Raw genomic sequence first — 22,034 nt, 5'->3', positions numbered from 1 at the left:
GCAAGACAACATATCTGTTTCAGAATGATTTTATTTGAGATTAATTTAAAAAGCTTCACTCCATTCACCTGACATACTACCATGACAGATTGATGTCTCGGTAACCGGTAGCTCATGCTGGGACCTGGCACTTGGCCAGTTCTGGCTAGCTGAAACACAGGTAAGCCGTGCGTTCAGCCGTGACCGACCCTGGCAGGGGGCCAGTACCTAATCGGCGGTGACTGGTGGCAGGGAACCAATATCTTCAGCGACAACTCTGAATTTTAGATGACATTTGTCTGAATTTTAGATTACATTTGTCTGAATTTTAGGTGACTTGTCTGAATTTAAAAAAACGTATCTGAATCTTCAGATTTTGTCTCAATATAATAAAACTAGTCTGATTCCACAAGGAAAGTCTGAATAATTCAGATAAAACGTAGTAATTTCAGACTTTACTATCTCCTAGTGTATATAGCACTTGGTTAGAAATTCTTAGCCAGAAATAGCATTTTAAACATATCTATATCGGTCCTTCACAGCTGACCCTCCAGGGACCAGAGGTTTGGGGAAAGGGGATTAAAATTGAAAAGGAATAAAATTTAAAAAAAAAATCTTCTGAATTCACAGATATAATGGAACCAAATACTCCTAAATAGATCAAAAAGTCAAATTTATAAAATCACTGACTTCAAGAACCTGATGGACCAATATATATAATGTTTACATGTCTTTGTTTCATTCTGTATCTGAACTAAGAGTGATCGTTATTAAAGGCCTATGGGCCTCTTGTTGAAAAGTATTATCATTGCTGCTTGGAATTGATGACCATATTGCAATTGTTATAGCATTATAGTAAATAAAGTTAGTCACAATGAAACAAGTTTTTAGGCTAAATGGCAAGGTCACTTGCTTGTCTTAATTTGTGTTTGTTGGTATTAAACAAAGTGTGAGCGATCGACTGACAAATAAGCAAAATGGTGGTGCTCTTGCTAACCTGTCAAGTGTTCTAGTGATATATAGAATATTGTATGGTCTGTGACTATTTCTATTATAGAACTGCAGCTGAAGTGGAACAATTTTGTGCCGGTCTAAATAAAGTCTGTGGCTTGTGGGATTTGGTAAAAAAAAGATCCCAATTCCTGGCAGGAAGTGTTTTGCGAAACAAAACTAGTCACTAAAGCCTTCTTTATGGAAGAAGTTGAGATATCTTATAGTGCTGAAGGAAGCAATAGGAGGATGAAGGAAGATGACACCATATATTCATGGGAGGTCCTTCTTCAAGACATAGAAGGTACATTCAAGTTAAGTTACCAGTAGAACTGCAACCTGTTTGTATTTTCTTTCAAATTTTGAAGAAGAAAAAAAATAATTAGACATTTTTCAAATAAATGCAGGAAATATCATTATAAGGTCATCTGACACGCAGGTCAGGATGACCTTTAGTCATTGTGTGCCTTGGGCCATTTGTAAACTTTTCATTCAGACGACTTCTTCTCATTAACCAAAAGGCCCAGGGTACTGATATTTGGCCTGAAGCATGCTGGGATGAAGAACCAAGTTTGTTCAAATTGACATGCTTTCGAAGTCACATTGGTCAAATACATTGGAATCTCACAACTTCTACTTCTAAGTATGTCTTTATAGGTTATTGTTAGTTGAAGAGACCATGAACATTTTCATCCCATTGGGTTTTTTGCATTTGACCGAAAGATTTATTTTCACTACTCTATATGTCTTCAGTGTTGTATTGCACCAATCTAGTCAGATGACCATTAATGACCATTAGGCCTCTGTAGGATGCAAAATATTTTCTGGGAAAAGGGGGGCTAGAAAAGAACAGAGGACTACACAGAATTGATAATATCATCAGTCAAAAGCTATGTTTACTTTTAAGTCCACCATCAGATGGTGGGCTATGTATAAATATTCAAATCTGTCCATTTATCTGCAAACAATTCTTTGTTACCGCTATTTCTAGGGCAGTACTGAAGAGATTTTTTAGAATATACTGAATGTTCTTTCTTTAACACAAATGTAGTCTTGACAAATTCTATAATTATTCATATTACAATCTGGCATTGGATATGATTAGGATTTTGATCATTAAAATTTTTACTGCTATTGTTGGCTTCCTATGTTATCTTCATAGTTTTCCTTGTGTATAAAATGTTTCAAAGTATTCGAGGTTGAGATTTAATTCATGTAAGTTAGATAAAAAAAAATCTGTACAGTAGATGGGCATCTAAAAGCAAGTATGTAAGGACTATGGAAGTGTATGCCAATATGGCGGTTTCGAGATTCCAAAACAACACGAGTAAAGTACATTTTACCATTGATTAGTCCCACCATCCGGTGATTATGATTTCATCATTTGACGTGAGTTTCGTGACGCTATAATTATAATCACTGGTTGGTGGGACTAATAGACAGTAAACCAAGTATTAGCATGTTGGGTGAGTGTTGAGTCTTTATATTGAGCTCCAGATTTATTTCCAATGCATCCATTTTTGTATGATCTTTTTCCCATTTCAGAAAAGGTAGTTGACATTACATTTGGAGAGCTTCTGGCGTTTTATTACTGGAGCGGATGAGATCCCTCCAGTAGGCTTCTCAACAAAAATCCACATCGAATTTTACGACTTGGAACCACCTGTTATGAGGGTACCTTATGCATCGACTTGCGCATTAATCTTTCATATCCCAAGGGGATGTGATGTGGATCAACTGAAACATCTCATGATGAGAGCATTGAAAGAATGCCAAGGTTTTGGGAAAATTTAAAAAGGGCATTTGTTTGGCATTCTTTCAATGCTCTCTTTACTCAAGAACCTGGTACAAAGCAAGTGGCATTCTTGAATGAAGAACAATGAAACTTCTTAAAATATTCATAAAGGTTACAGTCTTCATTCATTGTATTTGTATAAATGTTTGGACAATTTGAGTTTAAAAGATCCGAATTATCCTAAATGCTTGTAGCTTGATTAGGTTACACTCTGGTAAGATTTAAACCAGGCTAGCATTGACGAACTGTCCATAGGACCTCTTTGTGTTTTTTTTACTGTTTAATTAGTTCGTTGCGCTATGTATAAATTTGTAGTACATTACAGAAATGTTGATGAGAGACTTTGTACTGAAATGTCTCACTTTCGCTTTAAAAATCTTGAAAAATGAAAATACACTATGTATGACTCATACTTTGGATCTTATTTACTGAACAATTACCAAAGATAATATGTCAAGTCAGATCACTTGAAAAAAGGTTGTGCTTTGGTTACCATGGAAACGTTTTCTTATTAAATCAGTTCGAGCATGTCACTCCTGTAACAAATAATGCTCTATTTGTTATAAAGTCATTTTTGAATAATGTGACACATTTATCTAACTTCAAATGGAATGTTATAATTAGGTCTCATGAATCAATACCATTTACATTAAATTTCATGAAATATAACAAAAATGGAAGACTTTTAATTACAGTTTGAATCAATTTATTAATATTTTCTCATTGAATAAGCTAATTTTTCTTGTAAATCAATACCAAATGTCTGTTACAGGAGTGACAATTACATAAAATTGTAACTGGATGGACTTTTTTGTATCAGATGTAAAATATGGTAATATGTTACAATATAAATTGTCCCTCCTGTTAAAATGGAAGAGATAACAGAAGTGACTGTTACAGAGGGGACATTTTTTTTTTAGAAATTCAAGTCTGTTAAGAATCTTTAATCATACAGCCATGTGCTTCTATTTCAAGTGCTTTATGTATGCAATCCAGGCAATATACAAGTCATTCTCAGAAAAGTTCCATATTGCTGTCTTCTCTATAGTGTCTTTTTAGAAATATTTTAATAGAAATAGGTTTATGTTTGAGACTTAAAACTGACTAATATGGAGCAAAGAAAGTAACTTTTAATGCACTTAGTTTTGAAAATGATGATGTTGATTTTTTTTTTCAATTAAAATAAGTCAACCACCAGGAATGGGCTTGTCCCCAGAGAAATGACCCAAATTTATAAAATGTCCTGTAAATGTATTAAAATATCAAGTTAGTATGTTTTGTAGGTAAACATCAAATCTTTTAAATTTTTAATATGTTTTTTAATATCTTTTTAACAAAAAGTTTGCCTGTCCTTTGAAGAAATGTCTGTGGTCGTTACCACAATATTTTTTGTTCAAATGATGCATCACTAGGAAGGATAAGTACTATTATCCATAATGTATTAACTAAGTATTTACTTCCTATTTATTTGGCACATGATGATTAAAGTCAAAGGGTCCTCAGGGGAGTTTTTTTAATTGAATCAAATCAATGACAAGTTTTTCTATCAATGAACATTTTGATGTACATTGTGTTACCAAATATTTTGAGCCTTGACATGTAATCTCTCTGATGCATTTTAAAGGAACTATTAATAGTTCAAATTGAGATCTTACAGTTTATACTTTGATGAAGAGTAGATATGAAAATCTGCATCTATGAAACCTTGATAATCTTTTTTTTTTAAAGACAAGAAAGAAAATCAATGTTGAAATTTACCTGCGAGATGCCTATTTTTGTTCTTTTTTCATGTTAAATCTTCAAAATTGTCCTAAAAAATAATTGATCTCACTGTTTTTTCTTTGCAAACCAACTAAATTTATTACTTCAATTTGAGTTAAAAAATAACCCAGATAAAACATTTACTTATTAAGATATCAACATCCTGTGATTCAAAGTGTGACATTTCTGTAGAATGTCTCATGTGCAGTTAATAAATCTTAGTATGTTTATTGTTCAATTCACTAAACTTTATTTGTGAAATTATGACATTCATTATTTTGCAAATAAAAGCCGTCTTGGATCATAGTCAAATCCAAGAAAGGCACTTTATGGCAGATCTACATGCTTTTAGTAACATGTGATTTTTATATCTATACAATGCACACATATTGAAATGAGCATATTGTATTTTTCAGTGATTTATATATAGACACCAATAATACAGAGACAGAATTGTAATGTTTCAAAGGCTTGCTGTGTTTAGTTTCAAGTAGAACATTTGATGTTAATTTGCTGAGTTCCATCTACTGATACAAATACATGTACAGGATTTTTTTTCTTTCTGAAACATGGTCACATTGTGAGGCATATAATTAGAAATCACATGTTTAGCCCAACATCATTAGATGGTGGATTATTCAAATCGCCTTTCGTCCGTCCGTTAACAATTCTTGTTACTGCTATTTCTCAGAAAGTACTGTAGGGATCGTTCTTAAATTTCATATGTAGGTTCGCCTTAGGCCCTAGTTGTGCATATTGTATTTTGGGACCGATCGGTTAGTTTTGGTTATATAGTTAAAATTTGTTACTTTTGATACTTGGAAGTTTGTTACCGCTATTTCTCAGAAAATACTAAAGCTATCTGTCTCAAATTTTATATGTAGTATGTTTGAAAAAAATACCTTGATCTTAATTCAAGCTCACAGGGGTCTAATTTAATTAGTGAAAATCAACAAACAACTTCTCAGCGAAAAGCCTTACGAACTCGGTAATTAAGCTTGAAGGAAGAGTTTCCAGGTTTGTTCACTTGATTGACCTAGACCTACTTTCAAGGTTACAAAATAATAATAGTCAACTCTATTAGAATTTAACAATTTTTTATGAAACTTTTTTATGTACACTGTCTTATTAAAGGCCCACTACCTTTCCGAAGCGGAATTTAAAGGTTTCTTAAAAACACTGATAACATAAGAAAATACATATCGATGGTCTAAGATAAGGTTACAACACCAAAAATATGCAAGATTTTCTGTGTAATATATGATAACTGTGGAAATTCATTTCGCTGTTTTGCCGTCTGGTGCAGTGATATTCAACTACCTCGCGGTATTTAGGACGACGGCGGGAAACATAACACGACCCGCGTTATGAAAATTAACATTTTATTTATTTTAATTAAAAATTTCAGAAGATGATGATGAGTGTTGTATCAACGGAAAGTTAATAACTTTTGCGACTCTACAAAATTATCGATCTTGTTGTACATTCCCATTTAAAAAATTAAAAGCCGTTTCGGAAAGGTAGTGGGCCTTTAAATCTTAAGCCGCAGAAAAGGGAAGCATTTAATCCCATGTGTCTATAATTAGGGCCCCGCATCGAGATGCGGGTGCCCTATAGTAATCAGGTTGTCCGTCCGTCTGTCCGTTTTTTTTTCTTTTGCACATTAATGATGGAAGGGAGTGGAGTATTTTCCCCATAATTTACATGATGATTCCCCATCCATCCTAGATCTGCTTGGTAATTTTTCAGGCTGAAATTAAATTAAAAAATCGGCCATCTTGGATTTTAACATTTAAAAAAATCACAATGTTGTTGCTCTTAACGGATAAACATTTTGTTATAACATTATGATGCAAAGTTGTTCAGAATTAAACAAGGAGTTGACTGTCCAAAGGTAAGGTCATGGGCCAAGGTTACTAAGTCAAAGGTCAAGGTCAAATTTATTTGAGTTAATTGTATGCTCTTAATGTAATGTTAGCTTGGAATCAGGATTCAAGTTAAATACTTGGAAGACTTTTTCCAAAGAATTATAATAATGTACCATCATCGGTTTTCCAATTAATGTTGACATTAATTATTTATTAGCAACATATAGCTAACACGGAAGAATTCGTTGTCAAAATACTACTTTTCCACTTAAGCACGTCAGACACATAGCGGGGCCCTTTCTGACGTGTCAGTGTTCTAGTTATTTACAGCATATCTTCATCCTCAAAGCAGCTTTCATAGCATGGTAGATGTAACTTCATGAGGAGCAAAACTAAAAATACATGTAAAACTTATTTTCATATAACTTTGAATATTGCAAAAATAAAAGTTGAAAAGATCACAAATTTGAATAAAATATGTTATGATATAAATATTATTATTTTGTGAGCATGTGTATTCAAGCTGTTTATGAAATGAGCCATGTACAACTGCATTTATACTGTCAGATGAGTGCAGATTGGATTACAAAATAAAAAATATAATTACTTCCTTTGATTTCATAATAAAGATTTGCATAATAAGTTTATACAAGTTTTTGTTTGCATTCCTTTATAAAATCTTTCAAATGCAAATTTTAGCTCAATACATAATTGTATCTGTAAGAAAAACATATACTGTAGTATATATATATATAGTCATCCATCTTACTTTTCAATTGCAACATCTTCTCCATATTACCATGACAGAAAGGATTGTGATATATGGCCAGTAGTATGTTGAATAATGCATTGGTCAGTTTGTTGACACTGCCTCACATTCATCCTTTAGTAGAGCATTCGCCCCTGTGAGGAAGCTAGACTTTGGGTTCTGTCCCCTAGCAGAGACATACCAAAGTCTATCAATTAAAACTGGTAGTTTCTACTCATTCTTTAATTAGTACTCAGCATAATGGGCATTGATCGATTGGTTTGCCAGTTGTTAGTGTAATGTGACAGGGTGGGGTGTATTGCTGGGTGTCTCCAGTGGTATTCTAATTATGAGATAGCATTAAAATCGACAAAAATTCTAGTCTATTATCACAAGAAGACAACACAAACCTAACATCTTCCCAAAACACATATATGCACTTACCACACAGTAGGCCATCCCCAAATGATCTCGGCTGTTGATAGGATGTTGAGCAAAATCAACCAACTAACCAGTTTGTTATACAAATTATCAATTTTCCAAGCTTCTGTGATCAGTGTTAAATGCATTGAAATCGCCCCCCACCCCTCCAAAAAAAACCAACTGATAACTTGATTGCATATATGCATATGGAACAAATAAGATAGTAGAGAGACTAATAGAATCTTACATGGGTCTGTCAAGTGGACAGGAATATCTCATCCAGAGTGAAAGATTTTGGCAGGTCCACCCGCATGTTGACAGCTAAAATCTTTCACGAGGGTTGAAATATCCCTCTCCACTTGACAGATCCATGTTTGATTCTTTTTCTCCTATACTTGTTTGAAAAAAAAAATGAAATTCCCGTTGCTTTCAAGCTTTATTGTGTCATGATCTCCGGAACATTGTTATGCGTCAAAATTGATGATTTCACATTATTGTTTAGCGCGTGTGAGCTGTCTTGCACCCCCTTTTCTCCCATACTTGACAGGGTTATCCCGCGGTTGCTAGGGAAAAGATAACTGCCTTTTACTGGGGTAGGGAAAAAGACGGCTCACACACGCTAGACAATGACGTGACGTCATCATTACATGCGGTGACTATTGTCAACGACGTCACTAATTTTGACTGCGACGTTCCTATGATGGCGACACTTTGGAAATGTTTCTCTATAAATGTATTTGAAGAAAGCCTGGGGTTGACCAACCAAAATCTTTTACTCAGGTTCAGATATCCCTGTCCACCTGACAGGCCCATGTAAGATTCTATTAATCTTTTCCCTAGCAACCACGGCATATCCCTAGGCCTGTGATGTAAGAGAATAAGTAATCTGCTCATTCTTGATTAGGGTAAAGATCTGAGATCTGTTGATTTTAGGTATTATTACATTGTATTAATCACTTAGTATTCAGTCAGTATCATTAAATGCCACATTATATATAGAACAAGAGATCCCAGAGGGATCTTGGCACCCACCAAAGAATGATCTATGTCTGACAATAGAAAGAGGGATCTTTTCTCTGCTTTTCAAACTTTTACTACATATTACTACATATGAAATTTGAGAAAGATCCTTTCAGTACTTTCTGAGATATATAACACTAACAAACTTCAATAATCAAAATCAAAGATGGCTACCTGTCGGCCATCTTGTTGACCGATCGGTCCCAATATGCAATAATATGCAGGTCCTAGGAGAACCTACATATGAAATTTGAGACAGATCCATCGCTTCCGTACTTTCTGAGAAATATAGCGGTATCAAACTTCAATTATCAAAATTCAAAATGGTGGCCTGTCGGCCATCTTGTTGACCGATCGGACCCAAAATGTAATATGCATAACTAGGGACCTAAGGGAACCTGCACATGAAATTTGACACATATTTCTTCGTTACTTTCTGAGAAATAGTGGTAACAAACTTCAACTATCAAAATCCAAGATGGCGGCCATCTTGTTAACCGATCGGTCCCAAAATGAAATATGCACAACTAGGGCCCTAGGGGAACCTACATGTGAAATTTGAGAGAGATCCCTTCAGTACTTTCTGAGAAAGAGCGGTAACAAACTTTAACTATCAAAATCTAAGATGGCGGCCTGGCGGCCATCTTGTTGACCGATCGGTCCAAAAATGAAATATGCACAACAAGGGCCCTAGGGGAATCTACATGTGATATTTGGGAGACATCCCTTCAGTACTTTCTGAGAAATAGCGGTAACAAACTTTAACTATCAAAATCAAAGATGGCGGCCTGGCGGCCATCTTGTTGACCGATCGGTTTAAAAATGAAATATGCACAACTAGGGCTCTAGGGGAACCTACATGTGAAATTTGAGTGAGATCCCTTCAGTGCTTTCTGAGAAATAGCGGTAACAAACTTTAACTATCAAAATCCAAGATGGCGGCCTGGCGGCCATCTTGTTTAACGGATCGGTCGTAAAATGTAATATGCACAACTAGGGCCCTAGGGGAACCTACATGTGAAATTTGAGAGTGATCCCTTCAGTACTTTCTGAGAAATAGTGGTAACAAACTTTAACTATCAAAATCCAAGATGGCGGCCTGGCGGCCATCTTGTTAACTGATCAGTCTTAAAATGCAATATGCACAACAAGGGCCCTAGGGGAACCTACATATGAAATTTGAGAAAGATCCCTTTAGCCCTTTCCGAGAAATAGCGGTAACAAGAAATGTTAACGGACGGACGGAGGGACGGAAGGACGGACGACGGACCACGGACGAAAAGCGATTTGAATAGCCCACCATCAAAATGTAATTAGATTCTAATGGGTCTTGACAACCAATAGTGTTTAATCTTTGTTTTTAGATTTTCCCATCCCGAGGCACATGAACTAGGGATAAAAGGTAACCTTCATATGAAATCTGAGAAAGATCAATCAAACATGAAAGGTGATAACCTGGCAATGTCAAAATTCAAAATGGCGGAGTGTTGGACATTTTGCTTAAAACTTCTGATCAGTCAATAAAGTGAATGGACTTTTTAAAACTTGAAACAAAGAGAAAACAAAATTGTATACATCCTCCATTATTAAGGCAGATTGATATATATATATAATAGTAGACTTAAAATATCAGATAACTTTCAAGTTAATGCAAACTTTTAATTTTCTTATGTTAATACATGTGTCCATACATAAGTATATCTGAAAATCGAAATGTGAATCTGAAAGGGTCAAATTAGTAACAAACATAATAGTCCTTAACTGTGTGCTATTTCAAATTACTTGACTGTTTATTCAGTTAATATTTCAAATGAAATTCTTTCAGTAGACTTTAGTAATGAATACTTTAATAATTAATTACTTCATCAGGTATATATATAGCTGTCCGTATAGCTTTATATTAATATTCTATTCCTGTAGTTTAAAAACGTTACTTCCTTTCAGTATCTCTCAAAAAAGTGACAATTATTCAGTACAGCCAAACAGAAGAATTTTTGCATTTGCTATAAAAATCATTACAGCAACTGCTGCAAGGAATGAAGATACTGTCTGACAATTAGGTAAATATCTATGCCAAACTCTGGACTGTTGCTCATTGGATTAAAATTTGTTCTCAAGTCATTGAGGATGTCCTCTCTTTGTCTACCTGTAGGTAAATGTAATTCCACTTCTGGAAAATGTGGTGGAAGCATGTCTCCATTATTGGTGTACACTTCAGAGGGGTCTATTCCAAATGACTGAATGTTAGCTGAATTCATGACATCGCTTACAGCAACACTGTTCTGTCTCTGTGAGTTAATCATTCCATTTACCCACATTTTGTATGGACTCCAACCATGTTCTGTTCTGATGCTATGTTGATTGTAGGCTTCAGAAAATTCACCAAGAGCAGCATTAATCCGTGGTAAGAATACATAATGGAGACAGAAAAGATCATTTTCATTCTCGACATTCAAAACATTTGCACATTCTAAATAATAAAAAAGGCTATAAAAAGTTTGTATCACTGAATAATACACATCCCTCCATAGTCGTTCAATGCGACTGTTGTGTACTGATCTTCCTCCAATATAACTGCCTCGGTTAAATCCTCTTTGATTTTCCATGAACTCTTTCACTAGCACATTTTCAACTCCATGGTCACCTCTTACCCTTGATGGTAATCCGTACCTCCCTACTGCTTCGGAAAATAAGTTGAGCACAGTATCTGCACGGTTGTTTCCAGAACAAGACAAGTAAACTATCAATCTGCTAAAGCCGTCAATCCCACCATGTGTAACTAATCTCCATCTAACCAGAGCATGATGGCCATCAATATGCCATAAACTGTTTGGCCCTGGGACACTGTATTTCCTTCTCTGTACCATTAGCCCCCACCTCAAAATTGAACTTGCAGAATCAGTTTCACGTAAAGCATCCCTAACTCTACTTTGTGCAACAAAAATACCTCTTGCACGAAGATGTCCATGCATCATGGTAATACCACAGTGAGGATGATTTTTTATATACTTCTTTTATTTCATTTGCTAATTGTTCATCACTTATCTCTGTAAATTTCCTCATCTTTATGTTCATGTCTCTTAATTTCCGCCACAAAGTTGTTCTATGTATTAAAAAGCATCTTGCAATATCACTGATCTTGAATCCTAAAGAAAATAAATAAAGTACTTTTTCTATGTCAACCAAGAAGGGTGGTCTGCCTGGGAGAGGCAGTGAACTTACAGGTATAATGTCATCACTAACAGTTGATGAAATGCTAGGCGCTGTGTGCACTACATCAAGTTTATTCCATGCTTGGGCGATACTTCTGACGCTCACAAGTAGAACTCCAATAGCTTGCAACAAATCTGTACCGGCATTGTTTTCTCGCAAATGGAATTGTATATATTCTAAACACTGCAATGAACAAGAAAGGTGTTCCTGACAATATTCAATATCTCCAGAAGTCGGCTGGATTGATTTGTCTTCACAAAAGGCCAAAAGATCTGACAATGATCCAAAAAATGCCTCTAAATTACAATCTTGATGGTTGTCTGCTTGCAAAGGAAAAAGTTCAGCCATTATTCTGTAATTTCTTTCATATCTGGCACAATTTATATTAGGAGACCTGCAAAATATAAAATATTGAAACATATACTTATTATACTATACCGAATATATATATATAAATATTAAAGAAATTTATTTAAAGTCATATATATTTGGTTAATGCTAATATTACCACTATAATTAAGTAAAGTGCTATTCTTCATTTCCTGCGACAAACATATAAATATATAAGTAACATCAAATGTACCCCGGTAATACTATATTAAACATACAGCAGTGATTTTGTAGGTATATTGGGCCGTTCCAATTGAACAATTTTGATGTATGTTCCCCATTTTATGAAAATATTATTTCAAAATAAAGAAAAAACTCTAAAATATCAGTTTTAAGAAAGCTGCAGTGTATTGTTTTCTAAAGTGTCAAAGGTACAAGCCCCTGAAATTATTGAGTAATTAAATCACAGCACGGAGACTACTCCAATAATGTTAGAGGTATAGCACGAGACCCTAGTAGGCCTTTTGATCATAATATTACCTTGTGTCGATATTGCCCATCAGAAGTTTCTCAATATCGCCGTCTAATATTATTGGATTACACAGAGACATGCAATTATAACTTCATTAACATCATCAAAAACAGTCCTAGCAAGCAACTATACAGCACCGGTACCAGTTTCAAAACAAAGCAAGTGACTACAGTTTTAACTGTTAATCCAGAAACCTATACACATAGATGGGTAACTCCTTCTTTGTCTATGTTGACAGGCAGAAGGACCTCTGGTTTATAGGCATTTTCCCTTGGCTAACTATTTTTAAGTATATTCTCACCTCTACTATATACTAATTACCAAGACAAAGTGAAGTATATGACGGTATAACTGACAGCCAAATGTGACCATTATGACGTCACTAATGTTGACGCAGCGCGCATTATGAAGATTGTCTGCAAAGCTCTGTCATCTATATTTCGTCTTTGCATATTACAGAGTTAGTTCCCTTGTGGGTAGGTATTGATTGTGACGTCATTATTTTGTGACCGCAATTCATATTATTTTCTCTGAAATTTATGACAGACAATCCCAAACACCGTCGGACCGACGGACATGTCTGGTAAACTTACAACCGGTCCGGTAAAAAAAATACAATTTTCCGGACATGCTGTCCGGTAAAATTTCAGCGCTACAACAGGTATAAATATCACATAAATATGATAAAATGTAGTTAAATAAATAACAATACATCTCTGTGGCACTAAATTCATGGATAAAGGCATACAAAGTGCAAATAATGTCCGTACAGTCGTGTATTAATCGGAACTCTTCGAGCATTTTCCATTCCGATAAGAATGTGAAAGCCCGAGGTTGTCCGAGTGGTCGTTTATTAGATCGAGTAGATCTCTGTTACTACGCGCTTAAAACATATTGAATTTCATACGATCAAAGCGTTTTACTGATCATGATGTTAAAGCGAAAGTGTCATGGCTGACGTTATTTAAAAGCAAACCGATAGGGCCTAGTCAGTATGTCTCGTATTTGAGGATGGTCTGATGTCATGTTCTCTTTGTAAAGAATATTACGGGTTCAACTCACGTGATAATTTAAACCAGAGATTAAAAAACTTGCGAGGGCAGAACAAATTCATAACGGGATGTTCAAACAGGAAAGTATCAGCGGTGCCGGCGGAATCGGTGGCTGTAAAAACATCACAACAACTGAAAAAAGCGGATACTGAGAAGATGTTGATTCTTTTTAAATCAATACATGCCATTGATAAAGCAATCGTCCACTGTCAGACTTTGAGTGGCTATGTGAACTGGATGTCGCAAATAGAGAATGTGAACATTATTAATGATATATATAAAAGACAACAAGGACATAGATGATGATTTCTGTGATGACTTTCAGTCAATAGCAGATAATTTCATGGGCATCATGATGTATTCCAGGGAATAGTAGCAAGATGTTTGGATCTTTATCCTTGTTTTAACTGTTTCTCCAACTACTTTTCCTTTTAAATCTCGTAACTTTTCCAATCCTGTAAGAAGAATCTAATCATAGAGAATTATCCATGGTTAATCAACTACCAGCTGAGCAATAAAATGATTGTAATTTTGTTATCATAGCTTCGCTTGTTATATTTCCATTATTAAATTCCTTTCCTGTACCATATACACATCAACCAACAGCAAAACAAAAATCATGTCAATTTTCAGTAAATATTTTTGGTCTGGTAAAGTTTCATCTGGTCTGGTGAAAATGAAAATTTTACCAGACCAAATGTCCTGTAAGTTTTCAAAGTGTTTCGCATTGTCTGTTATGATGTTACGCAAAATATGCAAATACAGAATAGACCATATATGCCATAGTACTTAACCCAGTTGCCAATCCCCAGCTGTTGGTTAGTGTACATGCTGGAGTACATATGTATGTGTATAAGTACACTGTGGGTGGTGTTTATCGGTCAATTGAGCCTTGTCTGTACAGAAGCGAAAGTTATGTTTACTGTGTAGGTTAGGTTGTTGTAGCAATTGTTCTAAATACGGTGCTCTGTACGTCCAGTCTTAGATCGATCAGTGGTCACTTTGGGGTACTGGGTTGATGAGTTGTTATAAAAGGGGCTGCATCTAAGGAAGCTTTTGTCTTGACTAGAGAGAATGTGTTAGGAACAGAACCACTCCGGGAGCTGTAACAGTGCTACACTTGTGGGGTCTCTGAACCACATGTGGGTTTATACTTAACAGGTTGGGCACAACCCTGCACAAGGGTAACAGTTACCCATTTGAGCAACAGTTACCTGTTTGTAGTAATCAATAAGTTACCCAAATGAGGAATTCTGTGAAAAGAAAACAGATAGTGTTGTTTTAAAAATTATTATCAAACAAGAGGCCCAAAGGGCCTTAACGGTCATCTGACTACCTTGGCCATAGTAAAATTAATTATATATGGTGTCCCTTTGTCAGGACCATGTCAGGATCATTTTCAATTTCTTTCAACAAATTTTATTTCAAACAAGAGGCCAGAGGGCCTTAACATATAGGAAATTAATTAGATATATATATAGTGTCATGGTAGTCATCTTCGATTTGGGATCAACCAGATCTAGATGTAACAATACTTTGTCTGGACCATATCAGGATCATTTCATGCAAGTTTCAGCCAAATCGCACCGGCAGAACTTGAGAAGAAGTTCAAAATGTGTTTTCAAGATGGCGGCTGTGGCGGCCATCTTGGATTTTGGATCAACCCGAAAAATAACAACACTTTGTCGGGACCATGTCAGGATCATTTCACTCAAGTTTCAGCCAAATCGCACCGGTAGAACTCGAGAAGAAGTTCAAAATGTGTTTTCAAGATGGCGGCTGTGGCGGCCATCTTGGATTTCGGATCGACCCGAAAAATAACAACACTTTGTCGGGACCATGTCAGGATCATTTCACGCAAGTTTCAGCCAAATCGCACCGGTAGAACTTGAGAAGAAGTTCAAAATATGTGTTTTCAAGATGGCGGCTGTGGCGGCCATCTTGGATTTTGGATCAACCCGAAAAATAACAACACTTTGTCGGGACCATGTCAGGATCATTTCACTCAAGTTTCAGCCAAATCGCACCGGTAGAACTTGAGAAGAAGTTCAAAATGTGTTTTCAAGATGGCGGCTGTGGCGGCCATCTTGGATTTCGGATCGACCCGAAAAATAACAACACTTTGTCGGGACCATGTCAGGATCATTTCATGCAAGTTTCAGCCAAATCGCACCGGTAGAACTTGAGAAGAAGTTCAAAATGTGTTTTCAAGATGGCGGCTGTGGCGGGCCATCTTGGATTTCGGATTGACCCGAAAAATAACAACACTTTGTTGGGACCATGTCAGGATCATTTCATGCAAGTTTCAGCCAAATCGCACTGGTAGAACTCGAGAAGAATTTCAAAATGTGTTTTCAAGATGGCGGCTGTGGCGGCCATCTTGGATTTTGGATCAATCCGAAAAATAACAACACTTTGTCGGGACCATGTCAGGATCATTTCACTCAAGTTTCAGCCAAATCGCACCGGTAGAACTCGAGAAGAAGTTCAAAATGTGTTTTCAAGATGGCGGCTGTGGCGGCCATCTTGGATTTCGGATCGACCCGAAAAATAACAACACTTTGTCGGGACCATGTCAGGATCATTTCACGCAAGTTTCAGCCAAATCGCACCGGTAGAACTTGAGAAGAAGTTCAAAATGTGTTTTCAAGATGGCGGCTGTGGCGGCCATCTTGGATTATGGATCAACCCGAAAAATAACAACACTTTGTCGGGACCATGTCAGGATCATTTCGTGCAAGTTTCAGCCAAATCGCAGTGGTAGAACTTGAGAAGAAGTTCAAAATGTGTTTTCAAGATGGCGGCTGTGGCGGCCATCTTGGATTTCGGATCGACCCGAAAAATAACAACACTTTGTCGGGACCATGTCAGGATCATTTCATGCAAGTTTCAGCCAAATCGCACCGGTAGAACTTGAGAAGAAGTTCAAAATGTGTTTTCAAGATGGCGGCTGTGGCGGCCATCTTGGATTTCGGATCGACCCGAAAAATAACAACACTTTGTCGGGACCATGTCAGGATCATTTCACTCAAGTTTCAGCCAAATCGCACCGGTAGAACTCGAGAAGAAGTTCAAAATGTGTTTTCAAGATGGCGGCTGTGGCGGCCATCTTGGATTTCGGATTGACCCGAAAAATAACAACACTTTGTCGGGACCATGTCAGGATCATTTCACGCAAGTTTCAGCCAAATCGCATCGGTAGAACTTGAGAAGAAGTTCAAAATGTGTTTTCAAGATGGCGGCTGTGGCGGCCATCTTGGATTTCGGATCGACCCGAAAAATAACAACACTTTGTCGGGACCATGTCAGGATCATTTCACTCAAGTTTCAGCCAAATCGCACCGGTAGAACTTGAGAAGAAGTTCAAAATATGTTTTCAAGATGGCGGCTGTGGCGGCCATCTTGGATTTTGGATCAACCCAAAAAATAACAACACTTTGTTGGGACCATGTCAGGATCATTTCATGCAAGTTTCAGCCAAATCGCACTGGTAGAACTTGAGAAGAAGTTCAAAATGTGTTTTCAAGATGGCGGCTGTGGCGGCCATCTTGGATTTTGGATCAACACGAAAAATAACAACACTTTGTCGGGACCATGTCAGGATCATTTCACTCAAGTTTCAGCCAAATCGCACCGGTAGAACTCGAGAAGAAGTTCAAAATGTGTTTTCAAGATGGCGGCTGTGGCGGCCATCTTGGATTTCGGATCGACCCGAAAAATAACAACACTTTGTCGGGACCATGTCAGGATCATTTCACGCAAGTTTCAGCCAAATCGCACCGGTAGAACTTGAGAAGAAGTTCAAAATGTGTTTTCAAGATGGCGGCTGTGGCGGCCATCTTGGATTTTGGATCAACCCGAAAAATAACAACACTTTGTCGGGACCATGTCAGGATCATTTCACTCAAGTTTCAGCCAAATCGCACCGGTAGAACTTGAGAAGAAGTTCAAAATGTGTTTTCAAGATGGCGGCTGTGGCGGCCATCTTGGATTTCGGATCGACCCGAAAAATAACAACACTTTGTCGGGACCATGTCAGGATCATTTCATGCAAGTTTCAGCCAAATCGCACCGGTAGAACTTGAGAAGAAGTTCAAAATGTGTTTTCAAGATGGCGGCTGTGGCGGCCCATCTTGGATTTCGGATCGACCGGAAAAATAACAACACTTTGTCGGGACCATGTCAGGATCATTTCACGCAAGTTTCAGCCAAATCGCACCGGTAGAACTTGAGAAGAAGTTCAAAATGTGTTTTCAAGATGGCGGCTGTGGCGGCCATCTTGGATTTCAGATCGACCCGAAAAATAACAACACTTTGTTGGGACCATGTCAGGATCATTTCATGCAAGTTTCAGCCAAATCGCACCGGTAGAACTTGAGAAGAAGTTCAAAATGTGTTTTCAAGATGGCGGCTGTGGCGGCCATCTTGGATTTCGGATCGACCCGAAAAATAACAACACTTTGTCGGGACCATGTCAGGATCATTTCACGCAAGTTTCAGCCTAATCGCACTGGTAGAACTTGAGAAGAAGTTCAAAATGTGAAAAGTTAACGCACGGCGCACGGCGGACGGCGCACGGCGCACGGCGCACGGCGCACGGCGGACGACGACGGACGAAACATGATGACTAAAGGTCATCCTGACCCTTCGGGTCAGATGACCTAAAAAGGCGTCATAATTTTTAGAATGCCTTACAACTGATCCAAGACTCTATGTTTCTGTGGGTGAAATATCAAATTATGTTGTCTAACTTTGTTGTAAGATGATAGCCATCTAGGAAATTCAGTGCAAATACCATGGTTGAATGAATTTTACCTGTGTTCTATTTTTAGCACCATAGTAAGCAATGGAGGTGATTTAGTTTATGACTTTTACTACAATTGAGACAATGGAGTATGTCCCATTTTGATTAATAATGTACCAAGTTGTCTTAGTAATGGTGCAATGTCAAAATTACTACGCCATTTTTTATAAAAAGTTTAAAACGACTTCATGCATTTTTCTTACACAGAATTCCAAGGCTGCTAATTAGGGCCACTGGGGTGTTGGTCAGCTGGTCAGGGAGTGGTTATACTCTCGTGCTAAAATTAACCTAGCATGTACACAAATTACTCCAACAATGTTTGAGTTTAGACGATGAGAAACTTCTGATAGGCATCAGAAGTTTCTCAATATCGAGATCTAATATTATTGGATTAGTACACAAATGTGGCGACGAAAATAAACGGAGGGGTTTACAGAATACGGGAATTTAGACTCTCCTCCCGGGAGACAATAAAAGACTTTAAAATAGGGAGGTTTTGTCTCACGCCGGGAGGTATGGCATGTATGGTTTGAGTAATCAATAAGTTACCCAAATGAGGACTCCTCATTTGGGTAACTTATTGATTACTCAAACCATAGGTGTCTGGGGTTAGGAATCATAATAATTAATTCCTAACCCCAGACACCTGCGATAAACTAAGCAATTGCTAACAAGGGTTTGTGTTGTACTAGGGGTTCGTCAGGGGCTTAGGGCTTAGACATCCATATAGGAAACCTAGTTCGCACTGTGAAGTAGGGGATCGTCAGGAGCTTAGGGCTTATATAATTAGCTACTTATATTCCGTTGATAACTTCAACTTACACTGACATTGTAGGGAGGTTACAAATCTGATCGGATGCACGAAAAATCACCATCCATGCCAAATTGCAAACGATACACGTGCACCCTGTCACACAATTACAAGTACGCATATTACTTAGTTCACTCACCAAAACAAATTGCATTTTCCTCTTCCATCGTCCAACCGTCTGCAACCTCCATTTGAAAACAACCACTTTCATGATCAAGACTACTTTTTGTTTTCGTTTATCCAATCAAATACGCCGTAACGAAAGGCCTTCATACTGTCCCACAATGCAACATTTATGAACATATATTTATTTTGGCACATTGAATGTATAAATATATATTCAATAATCCTAGATACAGATTGAACAAATATTTTTATTTTTCTTGACCATATATTTACTTTTTATGAACATATATTTATTTTTTGACCATATATTTATTTTTTATGAACATATATTTATTTTCATGAACATATATTTAATTTTTTGAATCAATATTTATTTTTTATGAACATATATTTATTTTTTATGAACAAATATTTATTTTTTTTGAATAAATATCTTTTTTTATGAACATATATTTCAATTTTTGAATAAATATTTATCATTTATGAACATATATTTATTTTTTGAATATATATTTTGTATTATTGAACAAATATTTATTTTTTTAAGAACAAATATTTATTTTTTTAGAACAAAAATATAAATTTAATGAATATTGCAACGTTTCACATGCCATATACCACTTCAAGACGATGTGTTGTACTTCATCTAGAAAAAAACCGTAATATATTCCTGTTGCCTGTTGTTGTCTTGGTCACTGTTATGTCCTGTCTCCTGATAGAGGATGATTTGTGATTGATGACAATAATTTCTTTCTGCACTTTGAGATCGTCTGCAAATTCCCAGAAAACCTCCTCCTTGAATCACACTGAATGATTGCAACTCATTGCACCTCGTTTTCATTGAAATCTTAAAGATGCTCCACCGTCGACAGAGCATAAATGATATTCATCATTTGAACAATAATTGGTATTTAATCGTGTATATATATGCCTAATTAGCTAAAAAAAATAATGTAAAATAATTTACTTCGCCTTTGGTGCATGCGCAATCAGTAATTCATTTCAAATAGGATATAATGACACGTAATTTTTTCGGGATGCAATTAATTATTTTTCATATTTTGAACTTAAAGTAAAATTAGAAGCTCAAACTTTTCAATGGTGGTAATGGTGTAAAGTAAGTAACTTTTGTAACCGAAGAAAAATACTAAATCGTCTTCTCCTGTTTTTCATGGTAAAAATATACCATTTGTCAGCGATGGAGCATCTTTAAGATATCCTCGTTGAAGAAACTTTGTTGGCGAAGATATGGCGCTATTACACGACCACAGCAGGAACTAGATAGTCAATAGTTCATTAAGAAATGAGGTGGCTACTATTTTCCCCGTGTTTATTGTGAGTCCAACATTAAAATAAGTATTCCTCCCTGTTTCTCTTCTCTCACCATTGCTCTTTTATCAGGATTGTCTGGTCTTTTCCATCTCTGGAAACGTGTTATTTCCTAACTTTTCATTTCATGGAGCACCCCAGACCTACTCCACTGACTTGTATGCGGATTATGTCCACTTTCTGATTTCCGATAGTCCTATTTTCTCGTCCTTCGAGTCTAGAATTTTGCATCAATCGGGGATCTGACAGTGGGATAGGAGAAACAGTGACACAATATTAATGTAAATATAATATTTTCTAAAACAATTATTTATTTTTTGTTACAAAACACTTCCGTGTGAAGGGAGTCGATTTTGTATAAATATTTTGAAATTATCGCCCTTACTTTACACTGGTGACCGTCTCTGTCCTGCTTACGGTTCCGGATCCCATATATAGTTTTAAAATACACGATCAAAGTCCTTCTACCAAAAATGCTTTTTACCAAACTAAATCGGATGAAGTTCGCTGAATAGCTGAGGACTAGAAATAAATGGCTCTTACGACCTCGCTATTGCGATATTGCAGTTCTGTTCAATGGACGAACGATTTCTAACGTCATGGAGTTGTGTATAAATAAGTTTTTCATTTCTGGTCAATCCGAGACTGCCTCGTTTAGGAAATTCATTATGACGTCAGAAAGCCTTTTCTTTTTTTGACGTCATGATACCTTTCGCAAAGTTTGCCGCAACATCGTCACGTTTATCTAATCTCATAAGCAAACATTTTTCTGCAAAATGGGTTGTTATAACTCAAAAACGGACGGAAACGAAAAGAAACATTTAAGACTGTGCTTCTGGAGAAAACGAAACAAGGAAAAGATCATTTATAAATTAATAACAGCGTAAAATTAATATTTTCGATCGGTTGAGTTATCCTAAGTTTTGTCTTCAATAGAGGCGGCATTTATCAAACTTAAGCTCTTTACGTATTGCACGAAGATTCTATATACATGTAGCCAAATAACTTAACCTACTGACTGGTGACCGTGTGTGGCTTGAAAAACCCTGAAATGGGTCCCCTGAACTTATCAATAAGTTAATAATCAATTGTTTTTCTCCTCGTTTAGGTCGTGTCCATAGGTAAAGGGAAAGCCACACAATCCATTATAGAATGTGATGATGAAAACAACACTCGCAGGACAAAACAGCTTGTTTTGATGCAACTCAAGTCAGAGGGAATTAACCCCAAGAAAGGGAATGGAGGGGTGGCTT

The 22,034-nt window shown here is 36.5% G+C and overlaps 1 protein-coding gene and 1 long non-coding RNA gene across 2 annotated transcripts in view; one reads left to right on the top strand and one right to left on the bottom strand.

Moving 5' to 3' along the window:
- Positions 1–6,997, top strand: part of LOC138318278 (uncharacterized) — a 29,363-nt gene extending 22,366 nt beyond the window's left edge. The window contains exons 2-3 of the long non-coding RNA XR_011207860.1: positions 1,037–1,273; positions 2,515–6,997. This is a non-coding gene — a long non-coding RNA (uncharacterized lncRNA). The remainder of the gene's footprint in view (positions 1–1,036; positions 1,274–2,514) is intronic.
- Positions 6,998–10,229: 3,232 nt separating this feature from the next.
- Positions 10,230–11,717, bottom strand: LOC138318276 (uncharacterized). Its single transcript, XM_069260483.1, has one exon. It carries the CDS (start codon positions 11,557–11,559, stop codon positions 10,600–10,602), a length of 960 nt encoding a protein of 319 aa, XP_069116584.1. The 5' UTR covers positions 11,560–11,717; the 3' UTR covers positions 10,230–10,599.
- Positions 11,718–22,034: the final 10,317 nt, after the last annotated feature.

This window comes from Argopecten irradians, chromosome 3 (assembly GCF_041381155.1).
Source record: "Argopecten irradians isolate NY chromosome 3, Ai_NY, whole genome shotgun sequence".
Classification (NCBI taxonomy): Eukaryota; Metazoa; Mollusca; class Bivalvia; order Pectinida; family Pectinidae; genus Argopecten; species Argopecten irradians.
Note: the sequence above shows the minus strand (reverse complement) of the source record. Positions and strands in the feature narration are given on the sequence as shown.

What these genes read in the sequence shown, in the direction of transcription:
- LOC138318276 (XM_069260483.1), bottom strand. Translation starts at nt 11,559, where the DNA reads ATGATGCATGGACATCTTCGTGCAAGAGGTATTTTTGTTGCACAAAGT.